Genomic DNA, 14689 nt, shown 5'->3' on the forward strand with positions numbered 1-14689 from the left:
GTTAGGTGACTCTCATCTGGTGAAATAGATTTTTCAGTGTTCTTGAGATTTCTTTTACTGAGTAACAGTAATTAACATAGTATTACAAGAACTTTTAAAATGCTCGTATCTATTCTATAGACTTAATTGCTGTAGCTGATCAAAGGAAAACTTCTGAGTCTCTTTAGACAGGGAAAAAACAACCTTTCCCGTGTTTTCTTTTAAATGCTAGGTCAGACTCAGCCATTCTATATAATGACCGCTCTGTGCTTGAAAATCACCATGTTAGTGCGGCGTATCGTCTTTTGCAAGATGACGAAGAGATGAATATTTTATCTAATCTCTCAAAGGATGATTGGAGGTAAAAATGAGCATGGTGGCTGCCTAGGAATATTGGAGCACCATCATAGACTGGTATTACCTTTTTTGAATGGAAATATGCATTATTTTATATTGCATATTAGTCTTTCTATACTGCAAGATAAAGAACTTTAAAAGGTGTTTGTTTTGTTTATTCCTGCTTTCAATTTTCACTTTTGATAGTAAGACTAGACTTTGTGACAATGGGTTGACTCCCATATAATTATTAAGTATCACAGAGACACTCTTTGTATACATGTAATTGACTGTAGACCGAGCCTGCTGTTTCTTTGTCCTAAAGCATAAATATAACCTTTATCTAATTTAACACTTCCTGTCTGGAAATTATAAATGGGACTTAAAGCAAAACATAATCCAGTCCAGGGAGCATAGATCTACTACATATGCTTAGAAGATTTAAGAAGCTGTAATTTAAAACAAGCCTCATGAAATATATGATTTATGTGCCAAAATAGGCCAATGATTAACTTTCTAATAGTTCAAAGTGAGTTTTCTGTTTTTTATGAATTTCAAGGGCTGATAATTTTAAAATAGCCTAGTGTGCTAGACAGGAAGGATACAGCCCCATGGTCTTTTTCATGGGAGAGGAAGCAGCTTATGAAATCCTATGTGACACACAGTGCCTTCTACATATTCTTAAATGTAACATAGTGCTGCGTAGTTGTTTAATCTAATTTTAATATAAATGTGGGGAAATAAGCCTGCCTCTGGGTCTGACTTCTACCAAGATGGTCAGTGAAGGCTCTGCTTGCTAATGTGTTTTGCCTGAGTTTCCTATTTATTTCAACTTGTTGACAGTAATTTGATCCTATAGTCAAACACCAGGAATTTATAGTGCTGATTTCAGTCAATGTTGTGGAGGAGTGCCCTGAAAATTCTACCCTCCAATATATAGAATAGTGTCATGATGAGCAGCAAGAAGGAATAGAAAGAAAATATCTCCACTGCGATGTCAAAAATCTGTTTTATATACATATGGAAATGCTTTGGCAAATAATGGCAGAAAATTACTCCTTCATTTAATGTTAGTGATGAAACATAAGGAACTAAGTTACTAGAAACATCAGTCTTAGAGCCACTTTCTACAAGGAAAAGCCATGTTTTATAGTGGAGCAGCTAATTGATTATGCTTCATTGCATTATGCTTTCTTTAGGCAAAGACTTTAGCCTGATTTTGAGCTTTAAACTGTTTAAAGTTTTTGATTGAATCAAAGCCAGTTTCAGATATTTCTCATTGATTCTGTAGTGCCAATATGTGTGTTCTGCTGATACAATGTGTTTAGAACCAAAGTTCCAAATATTAACCCATCCCCTTAAAAATATTTTGACTGCCTGAGCAAAAAATATTCAATGCTTTGGGTTGCTTATTTGTTCTTTCTCCAGTATGATTTTATAGCTGGTGATCAAACAACAGTGCTGAAAAATAAAGGATATTGTGTGGAAGTGCTGTAATTCCAAAACGGGATTTCTACGTGCTTTTCCTTTGACTGCCACTACAAAATCCCATAGGCAAACATTTGGGAAGTGCTGTAAACATCAACTGACTTCAGCAAAGCCTGTTGAAACATAAAACCCAAGAAGCCCAGAGTTTCCCCATTCTAAGACTTAAAAGTAGGACTCTCAGTATTGAAAGATGATTTGGGCAACTAATATGATATGCCCAAATTAAACTTCACATCTGTAGACTGATAAATCTCCCTCTGCAAAAGGCCTAAGTGATGTTTTTGGAATATAATTCTTGAGTACCTTTCTGAGCTGAGCCCTGACTCCTTTTTTCACATTACTGGGAAAAGAAGATCTGATGATCTGCAATCCTAGGTATCTGTGTGGATTTTATAACTTTTGTGTATTCTGTCATCTAATTAGGGAACATATTTTCGGGAAAGATACATAGAAAATTGGAGACACATTTCACAGTTGAAAAATAAATGGCCATGGGTTTTGTAAGGAAAGCAGATGAGAATGGAAGAGAACTTTTGGGCTACAGTCAAGAAGAAAAGACTTGAATGCTTGCTAGTGCTTAAACAACTTTTTTTTTTCTTCCATAGAGAAATATGTATATTTCTCTGGTGCTTATTAAATATTATAAAATTAATTGAGTTGCTGCATTTTGTGAAACCCATTTGTGCAAGTTATAAAACGAAAAACTCTAACAAAGCCAGATCACAGTGAGCTAAGAAAAACGGCAGATTGAACATATGTTTTCCAATATAATGTTACAGGTGTCTTTTTTGACACTGTACTTAATTGTTAGTAAGTTCCATACAGTTTATTAAAATCTTTACTGCCAAGTATAAAATAAAAATCATAATTAAAATAAAGAGGATGAATAAAGGCTGAATAAAAAGATATATGCAAAATGTTTAGTTGTACTTTGTATAGGAGTGCAACTTCAGGAAGTAACTTTGAATTTAATACTAACTTTCGCAGTAAAGCTGCCTGGTGTTTTTCCCCTCAAATAAATCTGAACCCTTCTTGTCAATCACTTTTCTTTGTTTCAAGATTGTGATGAGAAACTATATTTTTTTCTACTGACTTTGGTCATATGCTTTTTTTCATAAGTAATAGTGTGTGAATGGTGGCAGAATCATGTAACATTTTCTTGTAAAATTTTGTTCCTATGCACTCAAGATGGGCACATGCATATTCTGAGTTTTATACCTTTAGTGAGAATTAGCCAATGATGATATTTCTTCTAATGTAGTGTTTTCCTAATTATTTCTGTAATAATAAAGTTCTGAGACTTTGACTGAACAAAATTAGCCACATAGATCAGTTCAGGAGACATAATTATTGTAACTGTGCAGTAAGTTTTCCTGTTTTAGACTTCTATAAATTCTTGTCACTGTTAGCAGACTTCATTGTCTGTGGGTTTCTATGTAAGCCAGCTTAGCTCGTTTCCTGTAAAGACTGATGGAGATCAGCATCTTTAGATTGTGGCTTTTGTTTTCTTTGAGAAGTGGAATTATCCTTTGAATTATCTCAGCTTAGTGAGAAACCTGAAAAAAATGATGCCACCAGTGGGTACTGTGTGATGGAGTATAGAAGAGAGAAGTGCAAGCTAATAATGTGTAGTGCAGCTCTTGGTATGTCTTTTAGGCCAGTTTCAACAACTGTAGAGCTGCTCACAGTTGGGAACAACATTGTGTGGCTATGATCTGCATTTCTGCAGTTCATTGATTGCCACACGGGTGTTGCTTTCAATTCTGAAGCCAGAACTGGATGCTTTTCCCTGAGAAGTGTCTTGGTTAGAGACAATTCATGGGGTGGAGCTTGGGAAACAAGCTACCTTCTTTTTCTGTTTAACCACTCCCCTGACACCAACAAAGAGAGACAAATGCAAGAAGATATAAGTTGAAAAGTAAGTTTGCTAAAATAAACCCAGCCATAATCAAGATAACAGTAATAACCACTAGATACAAAGGTTCTGAATCCTATGGACTCCCACAAGAACAAAGAAAACAAGATGGCAGAGAAGCCCCTCCCCAATATGGAGACTTTTGTAGAAGACCACATCAGCAAGACAACAAAGACAAGATGGTGGAGAAGATCTGTTCTCCCAACCATGTGATAGAGAGACAGAGCAAAGGAAATAAAACCAAAAAACAAACAGCAGTACAACTGAACCTCCATGATTACAAAACCCCCTCTCACCCCAAACAACAATGAAGGGGGAACAAGGATAAAAGAAAGGAATCCTGGAGAACTTGGGGAGCTATTCTTGTTCAAAACCAGTCAAATTTTACTGAACCATTTGCTCCATACCACCTGACAGGGTTTCTCCTAGTGGTGGCAGGGCTGTCAACAGTGGCAACTGGATCTGGGGCAGCAGGTGAGTTACAAAGCTGTAACTCATGGAGGAAGAGGGGAGGATCAGTTTTCAAGCATGACTGTCCTGCATGCCAGTAGCAAAAACAAAGCTCCCAAAAAAAGGTCCTATTCCAGCTGCAGGGACAGGGATTCCTTGTGGCAGCTGTGACCAAAAAAGTTGTTAGGACATTTCCTTCAAAACAGTCTAGGATTGACAAATGCAGTTTCTCAGAGACCTGCACCAGGCAATTTTCCACAGAGTTCAGAGAGAAACTAAAGAATGCTTCTGCTTCTCTCTGCCCTGGCCCGGAGAGTATGCCCCAGGAAACTCTCTTGGCAGCCCACAGAGAAACAAGAAAGAGAGCTCTGCCTGTGTTCCCCCACTTTTAAAGGGACCCTGGCACCTCCAATCTCCATGGACCCAAAACACTGGTTCTGGATCCACTTCTGATCCCTGGGTCTTAATGAGACAGTAACACAAACTGTATGGACTGACATAGAGGAATAATAGAATACAATTCACATTTTTTGGGTCACCCACCTAAGACTTTAGCCACTCTTTATTCCATATCATCTATATCATGTCCCAATTAATATATTTTAACTATATATATATATGTACATACAAACAACTATATACAAATACATGTATTGTTTCAGTAGTCACTGATTGTTCCCCCAAGATGTGGATTGAGTTAATTTGGTCCATGACTGATCTAATGGGAGCAGTTCATTCTCATTGTTCATGTTATTTCCAACATGAGTGGCATTGCCATTCAGCAACAAATGTTACATATGCAATTCAACATTACAGACTGTTCTCATCCAAAGTCAAATCCCCTCAAGGTACACGACATGTTTCCCTGTCCCACATTACCCACCATGTGTAACCAGGTCCTCGAGTAATAACAACCCCATGACAGGGTTGGCCATTGCTTGAAGTGGGATTAACCCAAACTGTTTTTCCTGACATAGCTCTCATACGCATCATGAGACATTATCTCCATCTATTGTGCACAGAGGTAATGATTGGGCCAGTTCAGTTAATTGAACCTCTGGTGTTAACTAACCAGATAGATAGCCTTTGCTAAATGCAGATGCCACAGCTTGAAGGCCCCATAAATCATTGCCTTCAGTGTTGTTTTTAACAGTCCATTGCTCTGCTTGACTTGCCCAGCAGCTGGTACAGGTGTCTGTCTAGGCTATTTATGAAATGAGTCCCATTATCTGACTTAATTCTTTCAGGTGTGCCATGTTGCTATAGGGCCTGTTTTTCAAGGCCCAACACAGTGTACTGGGAAGTGACACGAAGCAATGGGGAACATCTCCAGCCATCCAGTGGTAGTTTCTACCATTGTGGGCACATAGCATTTGCCTTGGTGGGTTTGTAGCAGTGTGATGTAATCAATCTGCCAGGCCTCCTCATACCTATATTCAGACCAATGCCCCCCATACCACAGAGACTTTACCTGCTTGGCCTGTTTGATTGCAGCCCATGTCTCACAATCATGGATTACCTGGGATACAGTGTCTGGGGTCAAATCCACCCCTTGGTCACAAGCCCATTGGTGTGTTGCATCTCTTCTTCCCTAATGACTTGAGGAATTATGGGCCCACCAAGCTAGAAATACCTTATACTTGTGCTGCCAATCTATATTTGCCTGAGACACTAATTTTGGCAGCTTGCTCTACCTGTTAATTGCTGTGAATCTCATAATCAGCTTGACTCTTAGGCACATATGCATCCGCATGACGAACTTTCATGATCATTTTCTCTACCTGGTCAGCAATGTCTTGCCATACTTGAGCAGCCAAGATGGGTTTTCCTCTGTGCTGCCAATTGGCTTTTATCCAACTTTTCAGCCACCTCTATAAAGTGTTTGCTACCAGCTATGAGTCAGTGTAGAGATAGAGTTTTGGTCACTTCTCTCACTCAGTGATATCCATAGCGAGTTAGATGGCTTTGAGCTCTGCAACCTGACTGAATTCACCTTGTCTATTGGTAGCTTCCACAATTCACTGTTTAGGGCTCCATAGAACTGCTTTCCATTCCCTATTAGACCCTGTGATACAGCAAGAACCATCAGTGGAAAGAGTGTATTGCCTCTCACTCTCTGATAGCTGCTGACAAGGTGGGGTCTCCTCAGCATGTGTCACCTACTCGTCTTCCTCTTTAAATGATAGTCCCAAATTCTCACCTTCAGGCCAGTTCAGTATGATTTCCAAGAACCCAGAGTGATTAGGATTTCCTGTCTATGCTTGCTGTGTGATGAGAGCCATCCACTTACTTCACGTAGCATCAGTGGCATGATGTGTGGAAGGGACTTTCCATTTTAATATGCAGCCCTGCACTGGTAGTCAGTGCGTGAAAATGACCAGTGCTTCAGTGGTAATCACTTCTAAGGCGGCTCAAACCTCTTCATAATCTGCTAAGATCACTTTTCCTGTTGGGGTGTAGTTGGCCTCATATCCTTTGTATCCTGGAACCCAAAGGTCATCCTTGAGTTTCTGCAGGCACCTTTTTCCAGAGGCTCCAGGAAAGACCATTCTTCCTGGCTGCAGTGTAGAGCATGTTCTTCTCATTCTGTCCCATCCTGACCGACCCAAGGGCTACTGCATGGGCAATCTGTTCAAAGTACTGTTGTTGTTCCACATGAAATAATTTTTCTTCTGTGTCACAAGGTAGAGAGGACTTACTGTCTGGCTGTACCCGGGGATTTGCATCCCCACAAAATCCATGTTGCCTAGGAAAACTTGTGTTTCCTTCTTGCTGGTCAGAGGGGACATAGTAGCTATGTTGCTAATCACTTCTTCTGGAATTTGTTGGTGTCTGTCTTGGCACTTCACTCCTAGCAACTGAATTTCTTGTGCAGGTCCCTTGACCTTACTTTGTTTGATGGCGAAACCCACTTTGAGGACAATGTGGATTATTTTTTCCCCTTTCTCAAAAACTTCCTGTGCCATTTTACCCCAAAGGATCATGTCATCAGTGTACTGTAGATGTTCTGGCTCTTCACCTTTTTCCATGGTGGGACTCTGCTTTCACCCCGGGGTCATTGTTTCCAGGTGAAGGGAATACCCCTCCAAGTGAAAGCAAACTGTGGCCTGCACTCTGCTGCTAAAGGAGTGGAGAAAAATGCATTGGCAATGTCAATGCTGCCACCACTTTTTTGCCTTGGATCCCAATTCATACTGAAGCTCTGGCATGTCTGACACAGCAATACTCAGTGGGGATGTGAATTCATTCAGGCCATGATTAGTTGCTGACTGCTCCCGGGATCTCCAGTAATGGATCGTCTTACAGATCGGAATCACAATCTCAGTCAGTGTGGTATTGTCAATGGTGCACTGTTTGGCAGCAGTTGGTACCTGTTCTGCTTCAACCCTCAGGTGTCCTACTGAAGAAGGGTCCTTTAAAATACTAGGTAAGGTGTTTAATTGTTTAATGTCTTCTGTCTCCACAGCAGCTATCCCAAAAGCTCAACAAAGTCCTTTTGGGTCTTTGAAATAACCACTCCTAAGGTAATCTATGCCAAGAATACATGGAGCCTCTGGACCAGTCAAAATATGTTGTTTTTTCCATTCGTTCCCAGTCAAGGTCACCTCAGCTTCTAACAGAGACAACTGCTGAGACGCCATGTTACCCTAGCAATGGAAACAGGTTCTGTCCCCACAATGTCATGATGGCATCAGAGTATATCGAGTGCCAGTGACAGTCAAAGCTTTGTATTTTTGTGGTTCTGATGCACCAGGATCTTGGATCCACACAATCCAATAGACACAATTTTCCCATGTCTCTATCAGGCTAGAGGCAGAGCTCCTCCAGTTCTGGCTATCATTCCCATACACTCGGCATACATTCTGGAGGTCCCTTCGAAGGTATATGACATGTGATCTTAACTTCAATTCTGCCCAGGAACACATCAACAGGAAACTGGGCCTAAATTAATTCTTGCCAAGTTTCCTTTGTTAGTAGTTTCTTCTTTTAGTTTATGTACCCATGCTGCTAAGATGGAACTGGATATTCCATCCCATCTTCTCATGTCTTCTCCACATTCACAGAAGAAGAACCATAACTTCCCTTGTGGAGTGTACTCGCGCTCCCTAGCTGTGGGATGCCTTCTTCAGATAGCAGGGATTCTGATCTGTACTGGTGAAATGTGAAAAAGGCCCTCTCAACGCTCCTTTCTGAGTTTCTTATGGGTTTCTGATGGCTCTCTGATAGCTCTCTTCAATCCTCTTTTCCAATATCCACATACACTCAGTCAGGTCTTTTTCCAAGGTTGAGACTTTGGCTCAGGTTAGAATGTGGACAGTGTCTTCACATGTCTGTAGCCTTCTTGTGTCATAGTGCTCAGTGTCTCGTTTTCCTCATTCCATTGCAGCATTACTAGGAAGTGGGAGTACATTTATGTCCCAAACTGTGCAAGTTTCAACCACATTAATGTTGTACAGGGTCTGGAATTCTTTTGTGTTCATCATTATTTGAGAAAATTATCTCAATCACAGCCAGTTCTTTCAAGCTTTGGATTCCTTGCTTGGTGGCTTTCCAAAGGCCTTGATGCTGCTGGAGGTGTTCTTAGCAGAGGTATCTCTCCTCAACAATTGCTAAGAGTCAGATCCACAGCTGAGTTTGGGCCTCCTTGCAATCCCCTTGTTGATACCCATATCACACAATAGAAATCCCAAGTGCCTTGCCTCAGTGCCATCCAGAATTGCAGCATCACCTGCAGTGTCCCAGTCCCTTGTTTTCAGGACATATCAGGAGACAGAAGGCAATACAGGCTTTGGAAGTGTCCACTGGTGACAGAAGGTGTTACCTCTCTGCTGTTTACTAGTTTCCTTTCTCCCTTTGGCTCATGCCTCTTTTGTCAAGGCCACAATGCAGACTGAATCCTTAGAGGATTGTCTTTTCTTTGAGTTAGATTTTTACTGTCTTTTAGGACAGGGAGAGAGAGGATGCAGTTGGGGAGGAGGTACTGATGAGCACTGTTATTTTCTTTTAATAAAAACCATTGTGAATTGTGGAGATCTCAGGACACGTCTTCCATATTCCTACCATAGTTGATGCCATGATGCTACATGACCAGGAGTAAAACAGTAGATTGATTTAGCTCTTAAAGTGCTAATGGAAGCTTCCATTGTCTCCAGGGCATTTCCTGGGCCTGAGCTGATATGCAAGCTATGAATTTTAATAGAAAATATTCTGATATGCCCACATTTTTGAATACTTAACATGATGCATCTGTGACTTTCTCAAAGATATTAACTCAAGGACATGTCTAAAGCTATCAGTTTGATATAGTAGACAGATTATAAGGGCATAATCATCTTTCCTTTTTCATCAGCTTGCACTATTTCTTTGTTTCTTGGATACAGTTTTAATTTACTTATGTTTTAATGATATGGACAATTTTTCTGAAGTCAAATTATGGAAGAAATTACTCATAACAGTTATTATTTGAATGAATTAACATTTATTTTTCATTAACTTCTTCCTGAATACAAAACTGTGTTTGAATACTATAGAATAAATAGAACAAGATACTGCACAAATACCTGGGGGATATATGACTTAACTGTCTCAGTAAGTAACATGGAGAGACAACTAATTTTCCTGCCCGTTCACCATATGTTAGTAATAATATTTATAAAGAGTAAGTATTCAGTGCTATAGTTTGGACAGTTTTGTAGCAATGTATTGATATTTAAAAGTAGTGCAGCCTCTTCTCTTACCTCATTTAGTCTTTGAGTTTGTCAAATATATTCTTTAAAAGAAATTGGAAACTGTTTCAGTTGACTTGCTTTTCTTCTGATTTTATATACTTCGCTTCTCTAATAGAAAGATGTTAGCCCAGACAAAAATCAGATCACTCTGAAAGTATGTAATGTAAAATGTTAACAGGCTTTTGTGCATTATTGGAATAATTAAACATAGTCAAGAGACACTTAAGTGGAAACACATTTTGTAAAATATTTCCAGGGTCTATTTAGCCAGAGCTGCTAGGCAGCATGGAGAGCACAGCACCATAATCTGTAGTGTAGACTTTGAAGATGATTGCAGAAACAAAGGGCTCAAGATGGTCAGAGCACAAATAACAGTTGTGTGTATCCCAGGCTCTAATCTGACTCAGATGCAAAACCAAGAAATGGGTAAATATCTATCTTCAATTCTCTCTGTAATGAATTTCAGCATTCTATCAACTTGTTGTCAAATGCACAAACTTATAATCGTCAAGTATTACATCTTTTGAGATCTCTCATGCATTACCTATAACTTTTACCTATTGATTTTCAAAGTCATAGGCTGTTGTGATGCCTGTTGTTTGAAGTGACAAATAAGAACTTTTCAGTAGTCAAATCCTTTTTTTTTTACCATTTCAGGAGTATTTTTCATCTCTGCTTCAGAGAAAATGATGATCTGAAATATGTGCAGAGGTCAAAGGATGTGCATGTTCCAGCTTTACATTTATGAAAGGGAATGTAGTATCTGTGGGTTTGTAAGCATATATACATTCTTACACTGCAATTACTGAGTCATTTGCCTGAATGGAGCCCTTTGTTTTTGTATTCCTACTGCAATAAGCTACACATGAAGTAGCCCATGCAGAGTAGTATGATGGAGTTGTAGTCCAGGGGATGTAGTGAAAAGTCTTCTGTTTCCCAGTATTAATTGTTTTAATTGTTCCCACGGCATTATCACACTATATTCTTGTAGAAGTGTATTTCTATGCATTTAGGTTCTTTTCTCTTGGTTGTATTGACAGAGACATTTGTGCTGCTGGGAACTTACCAGGAAAATTAAAAACTTACCTGGCAAAATTAAAAAAAAAAATTAAAACAAAATTAGTTACTTTTCATCCATCATATAATTATTTGGACGCTGTTAACTATGCAACTGATTGTACTCATGGGTTGGGAGGAGGAGGTGGTTATAGGGGGCGAAGATCAAGGCCAACTGATACCATCAGTGTTGCAGAACTGTGGTGGTGAAGCATCCATTATGTGACACCCATGGGATTAGGTAAGCACAGCAGTCTCGGGCCTGTGCACTGTGGTGGACTGGGGCTGGAATTTGAGCGCAGCTACTATGAGCAAGAGAGGAATCATCAAAATAGACTTAGTGAGATGTTCATAAAAAGGACAGTAGCGATTTATTTTTAAATGAGTGCTGACCCATTTTGATCTTCAAAATCTTGAGCTGGTATGCTAAACTTGAGCTGTTCTTCCTCCAGTAATCTGTAGAGACTGAATTGAGAAAAAGAGAAAATAAATTTTTATTGTGTGCTAGATCACAACATTCTGGTATTTTAAACTGTTTAGGAACATCCATACCACCTTCAGAGAAATTTCAACTGGAGCCTAAACTACTGTTGCAATACTACTACTAATGGTGATGATGATAATTATGATAAGAGTAATGAAAATATGAGAGAGAGAGAAATAACATCCAAGAGAAACAAGTGATGAACAATACCATTGCTCACCTCCTGCTGACTGATGCCTAGTCTGTCACCAAGTATTGATCACTGGCTCCAGTTTATATATTGGGCATAACGTTCTATGATATAGAGTATGTCTTTGGCCAGATGGATCAACTGTCCTGGTTATGCTCCCTCCCAGCTTCTTGTGCACCTGCTCACTGTCAGAGTATGGGAAACTCCAAAGTCTGTGTTTTGGAGTAAGTACTACTTATCAACAACAAAATCATCAAGTGTGTTATCAACATTATTCACATATTAAGCCCAAAACACAGCATTTTACTAGTTAAGAAGAAAATCAACTCTAGTCCAGAAAAACAAAACAAACAGGACAGCAAGTTTGCTTTACAAAATCTCATACAGGAATATTTTGAATTAATAATAGCAGGGAAGTAGTGCAGGTTCTCAAAGGTCTTTATTTCATATATGCATCATAAATACTAGGCAATTTTTTTAATGTGGTGAGTTTCCACCATATGAATCAACTTTAAACATGCATATTGACCAGTTGAATCAAGGTACCTGATTCCGAGGCTTTAAACAGTCTTTTCCCTTCCCTCTAAGAATGGACTAGAGAAGAAAACAATTTAGGAAGTTTGTGCTTACTTGAAAAAGGAATACTAATGCCAATGTGCTCTTCAGAAAACATCTAATATTTCTCTTACCAAAGATTAGCCACCTGGTTTCATTTGCATACCTCCCCTTTCTGTGTTTGTGCAGAAAATCCTTCATCCTCTTCCCCATCCCTGAAAAGGAATGAAGAGTTACATACAAAAGCATTTCTGCCAATAATTTGCAGATAACAAAAGAGACTGGAGTGTATCTGATGGTGGTTTTTGTGCTTCTCTTTCCTTGCTGCCCTCACTGTGATGCTGTCCAAAAGGGAATTTAGAGCTCTAGTCATTGAAATGGTGTTGGCTACTGATATGTCCTGTCACTTCCAGCAAATCAAAGCTATGAAGAATGCTTTGCAGCAACCAGAAGGGTGAGTCATTTCACAACATAGCCCAGTGAGGGGGCTGCATTTCAGCTGGTGCTTTGCCAATGTACTAAAATTCAAAAGCACCTCTCCAGAGGCCCTCTCTTTCTTTGATATCTACAGCAATTTTCTTTCTGCTGGTGAACTTTGAATTAATTCACTTATGAAGGGATGGGCACATGCCTACACGCACATCTATATTCTGTGCTGATGGCCCAAAGCTTTCAAATGTCACCATTGTTGGGACCAGCCTCATTGGGCATTTCCCTGGTGGGTAACATCAAGGACATGATTCATTAGAGTAACCTCTATAACTGAGTGTGACTTAGGTTATAAGACCTGCAGAACATATCTTGCACTTTGCCCTTATGCAGATGGTATCAGCTGTCACCCCCAAAAGTGGTGACACCTTCTTCACAAACAGAGAACAGATGAAAACTTGAGATCCACTGAGGGAAGGACTGGAAAATAACAGATGGAGCAGTATGGGGAAAGCCTTTTCTTCTTCCCAGTATGCCACTGCGAGCTGTAGTATTTTGTCGACAGCTTTTTCCCAAAAATTCCTTCTACATTGCCTTGAGTGATGGTCAGTTATCCACCCTGGACACAGATATACCAGAACTATGCCTGTATCAGAATTATATCTATGTCAGTATTATACCTGTATCAGAGCAGAGTGTTGCTGGCCATCTGATCCCCTCAAAAGCTACAACTCCTTCAATCATTTTGGATAGCCAAAAAGCAGAATTTAAAAATGAGAGCACCCATATCAAGAAAGCATTATTTACTGGGTTCATGGGCTAGCCTCTTAGGTTATGGTCATCAGAAATCACCAGCACTTTTTTTCTGTGAAATCAGGATTCACTTCTGTACTCATACTAGTTTTCTATCAGAGAAAAATTTATCAGTTATTGTCTAGATTTGTCAGAGCCCCAGACATCCCCACTGTTCATTACAGTGGGATGATAGGGACCATTTTCTCTTCTAAGCTGAATAAAATACAGCACTGATTAAATGGAGGGCACAGCAGCTCTTCAAGACTGCTAGTGTGGACAAGCAAGCCTGTAAAGTTTCTGAGCAAAGCTGAGCAATATTTCTTTTTGCATTTCTTAGTATCTCTTTTAAACCAGGAATCATGTATGTTGGAGAAATAAGACAGTCTTTCAGAGTTGTCTGATTTTATGACCAAAGAAACCACTTCACAAATATCCTGTCCAAAGGTTATAATTACCTTATTTTCCTGTAGGTAAGATTTTTGTTATTCTTCCCTGCAAGAGCAGACAATTAATTTTTTTGATCCTTTGGGTTTTCAGAATTGACAAGCCGAAAGCCTTATCACTGTTATTACATACAGCAGATATCAGTCATCCAGCCAAGGCCTGGGATCTCCATCATCGCTGGACCATGTCTCTGCTAGAGGAGTTCTTCAGACAGGTAAAGCTAGGGAAGTTCTTTTCTTTTCTGCAGTTGAGAGGCAGTGTGTAGAATTGGGTAAGGAAGTAGGAAAATATTAACACGGATATGTTTCTTTTTCTCTGATGTTTTTAAGAACCTCCCAAATAGTATGGAGCTTTCTCCTCTAGCACAATTGTCACTGGCTATTATGCCTCTTAGGCATAGGAAGCTAGTGCCTGATACATTCCCTATAGATTTAAACATTGCCTACATACTAGAAATCATAATTTGGGAAGCTAATAAGTCTTTCAAATTAGGAAAAGATGGAATATATGTCACTCAGCTCTAGAACCATAAAACCATGTTTGTGTAGCTGTATTTTGGAGAACTCTTCTTACATTGTTGGAATGGACGTGAAAAAGGCCTACTTTGCCCTTACTTTAAAAGAAGTGAACTGATCAAAATTACAGTTCATAGTGGATCACCTGTTGACAGACCCACAAGTCTAGACAAATCATTGAGCTCTGTGTGATGATTATAAGGTTCTCAAGTGATTAATAAAAAGTATTTAAAGAATTTAAAAAAATAAGTAAATGCAAACAGAGCACTTAAGGAGTGTATAGGATACTTTTCTCCAGTGTGAATTGCTAACCTAAGCAGTGCT

At 39.4% G+C, this 14689-nt stretch overlaps 1 protein-coding gene across 1 annotated transcript in view; it reads left to right on the plus strand.

Moving 5' to 3' along the window:
* The window catches only part of PDE1C (phosphodiesterase 1C), a 208632-nt gene that overhangs the window by 164114 nt on the left and 29829 nt on the right, over window positions 1-14689 (plus strand). Inside the window, exons 10-12 of the mRNA XM_054274074.1 lie at window positions 212-340; window positions 12535-12636; window positions 13944-14064. Of these exons, the coding sequence (XP_054130049.1) occupies window positions 212-340; window positions 12535-12636; window positions 13944-14064 (352 nt within the window). The remainder of the gene's footprint in view (window positions 1-211; window positions 341-12534; window positions 12637-13943; window positions 14065-14689) is intronic.

The sequence above is a fragment of the Melozone crissalis genome, unplaced genomic scaffold (genome assembly GCF_028551555.1).
Source record: "Melozone crissalis strain CALT ecotype California unplaced genomic scaffold, PUWL_Pcris_2 ptg000016l_1, whole genome shotgun sequence".
Lineage (NCBI taxonomy): Eukaryota > Metazoa > Chordata > Aves > Passeriformes > Passerellidae > Melozone > Melozone crissalis.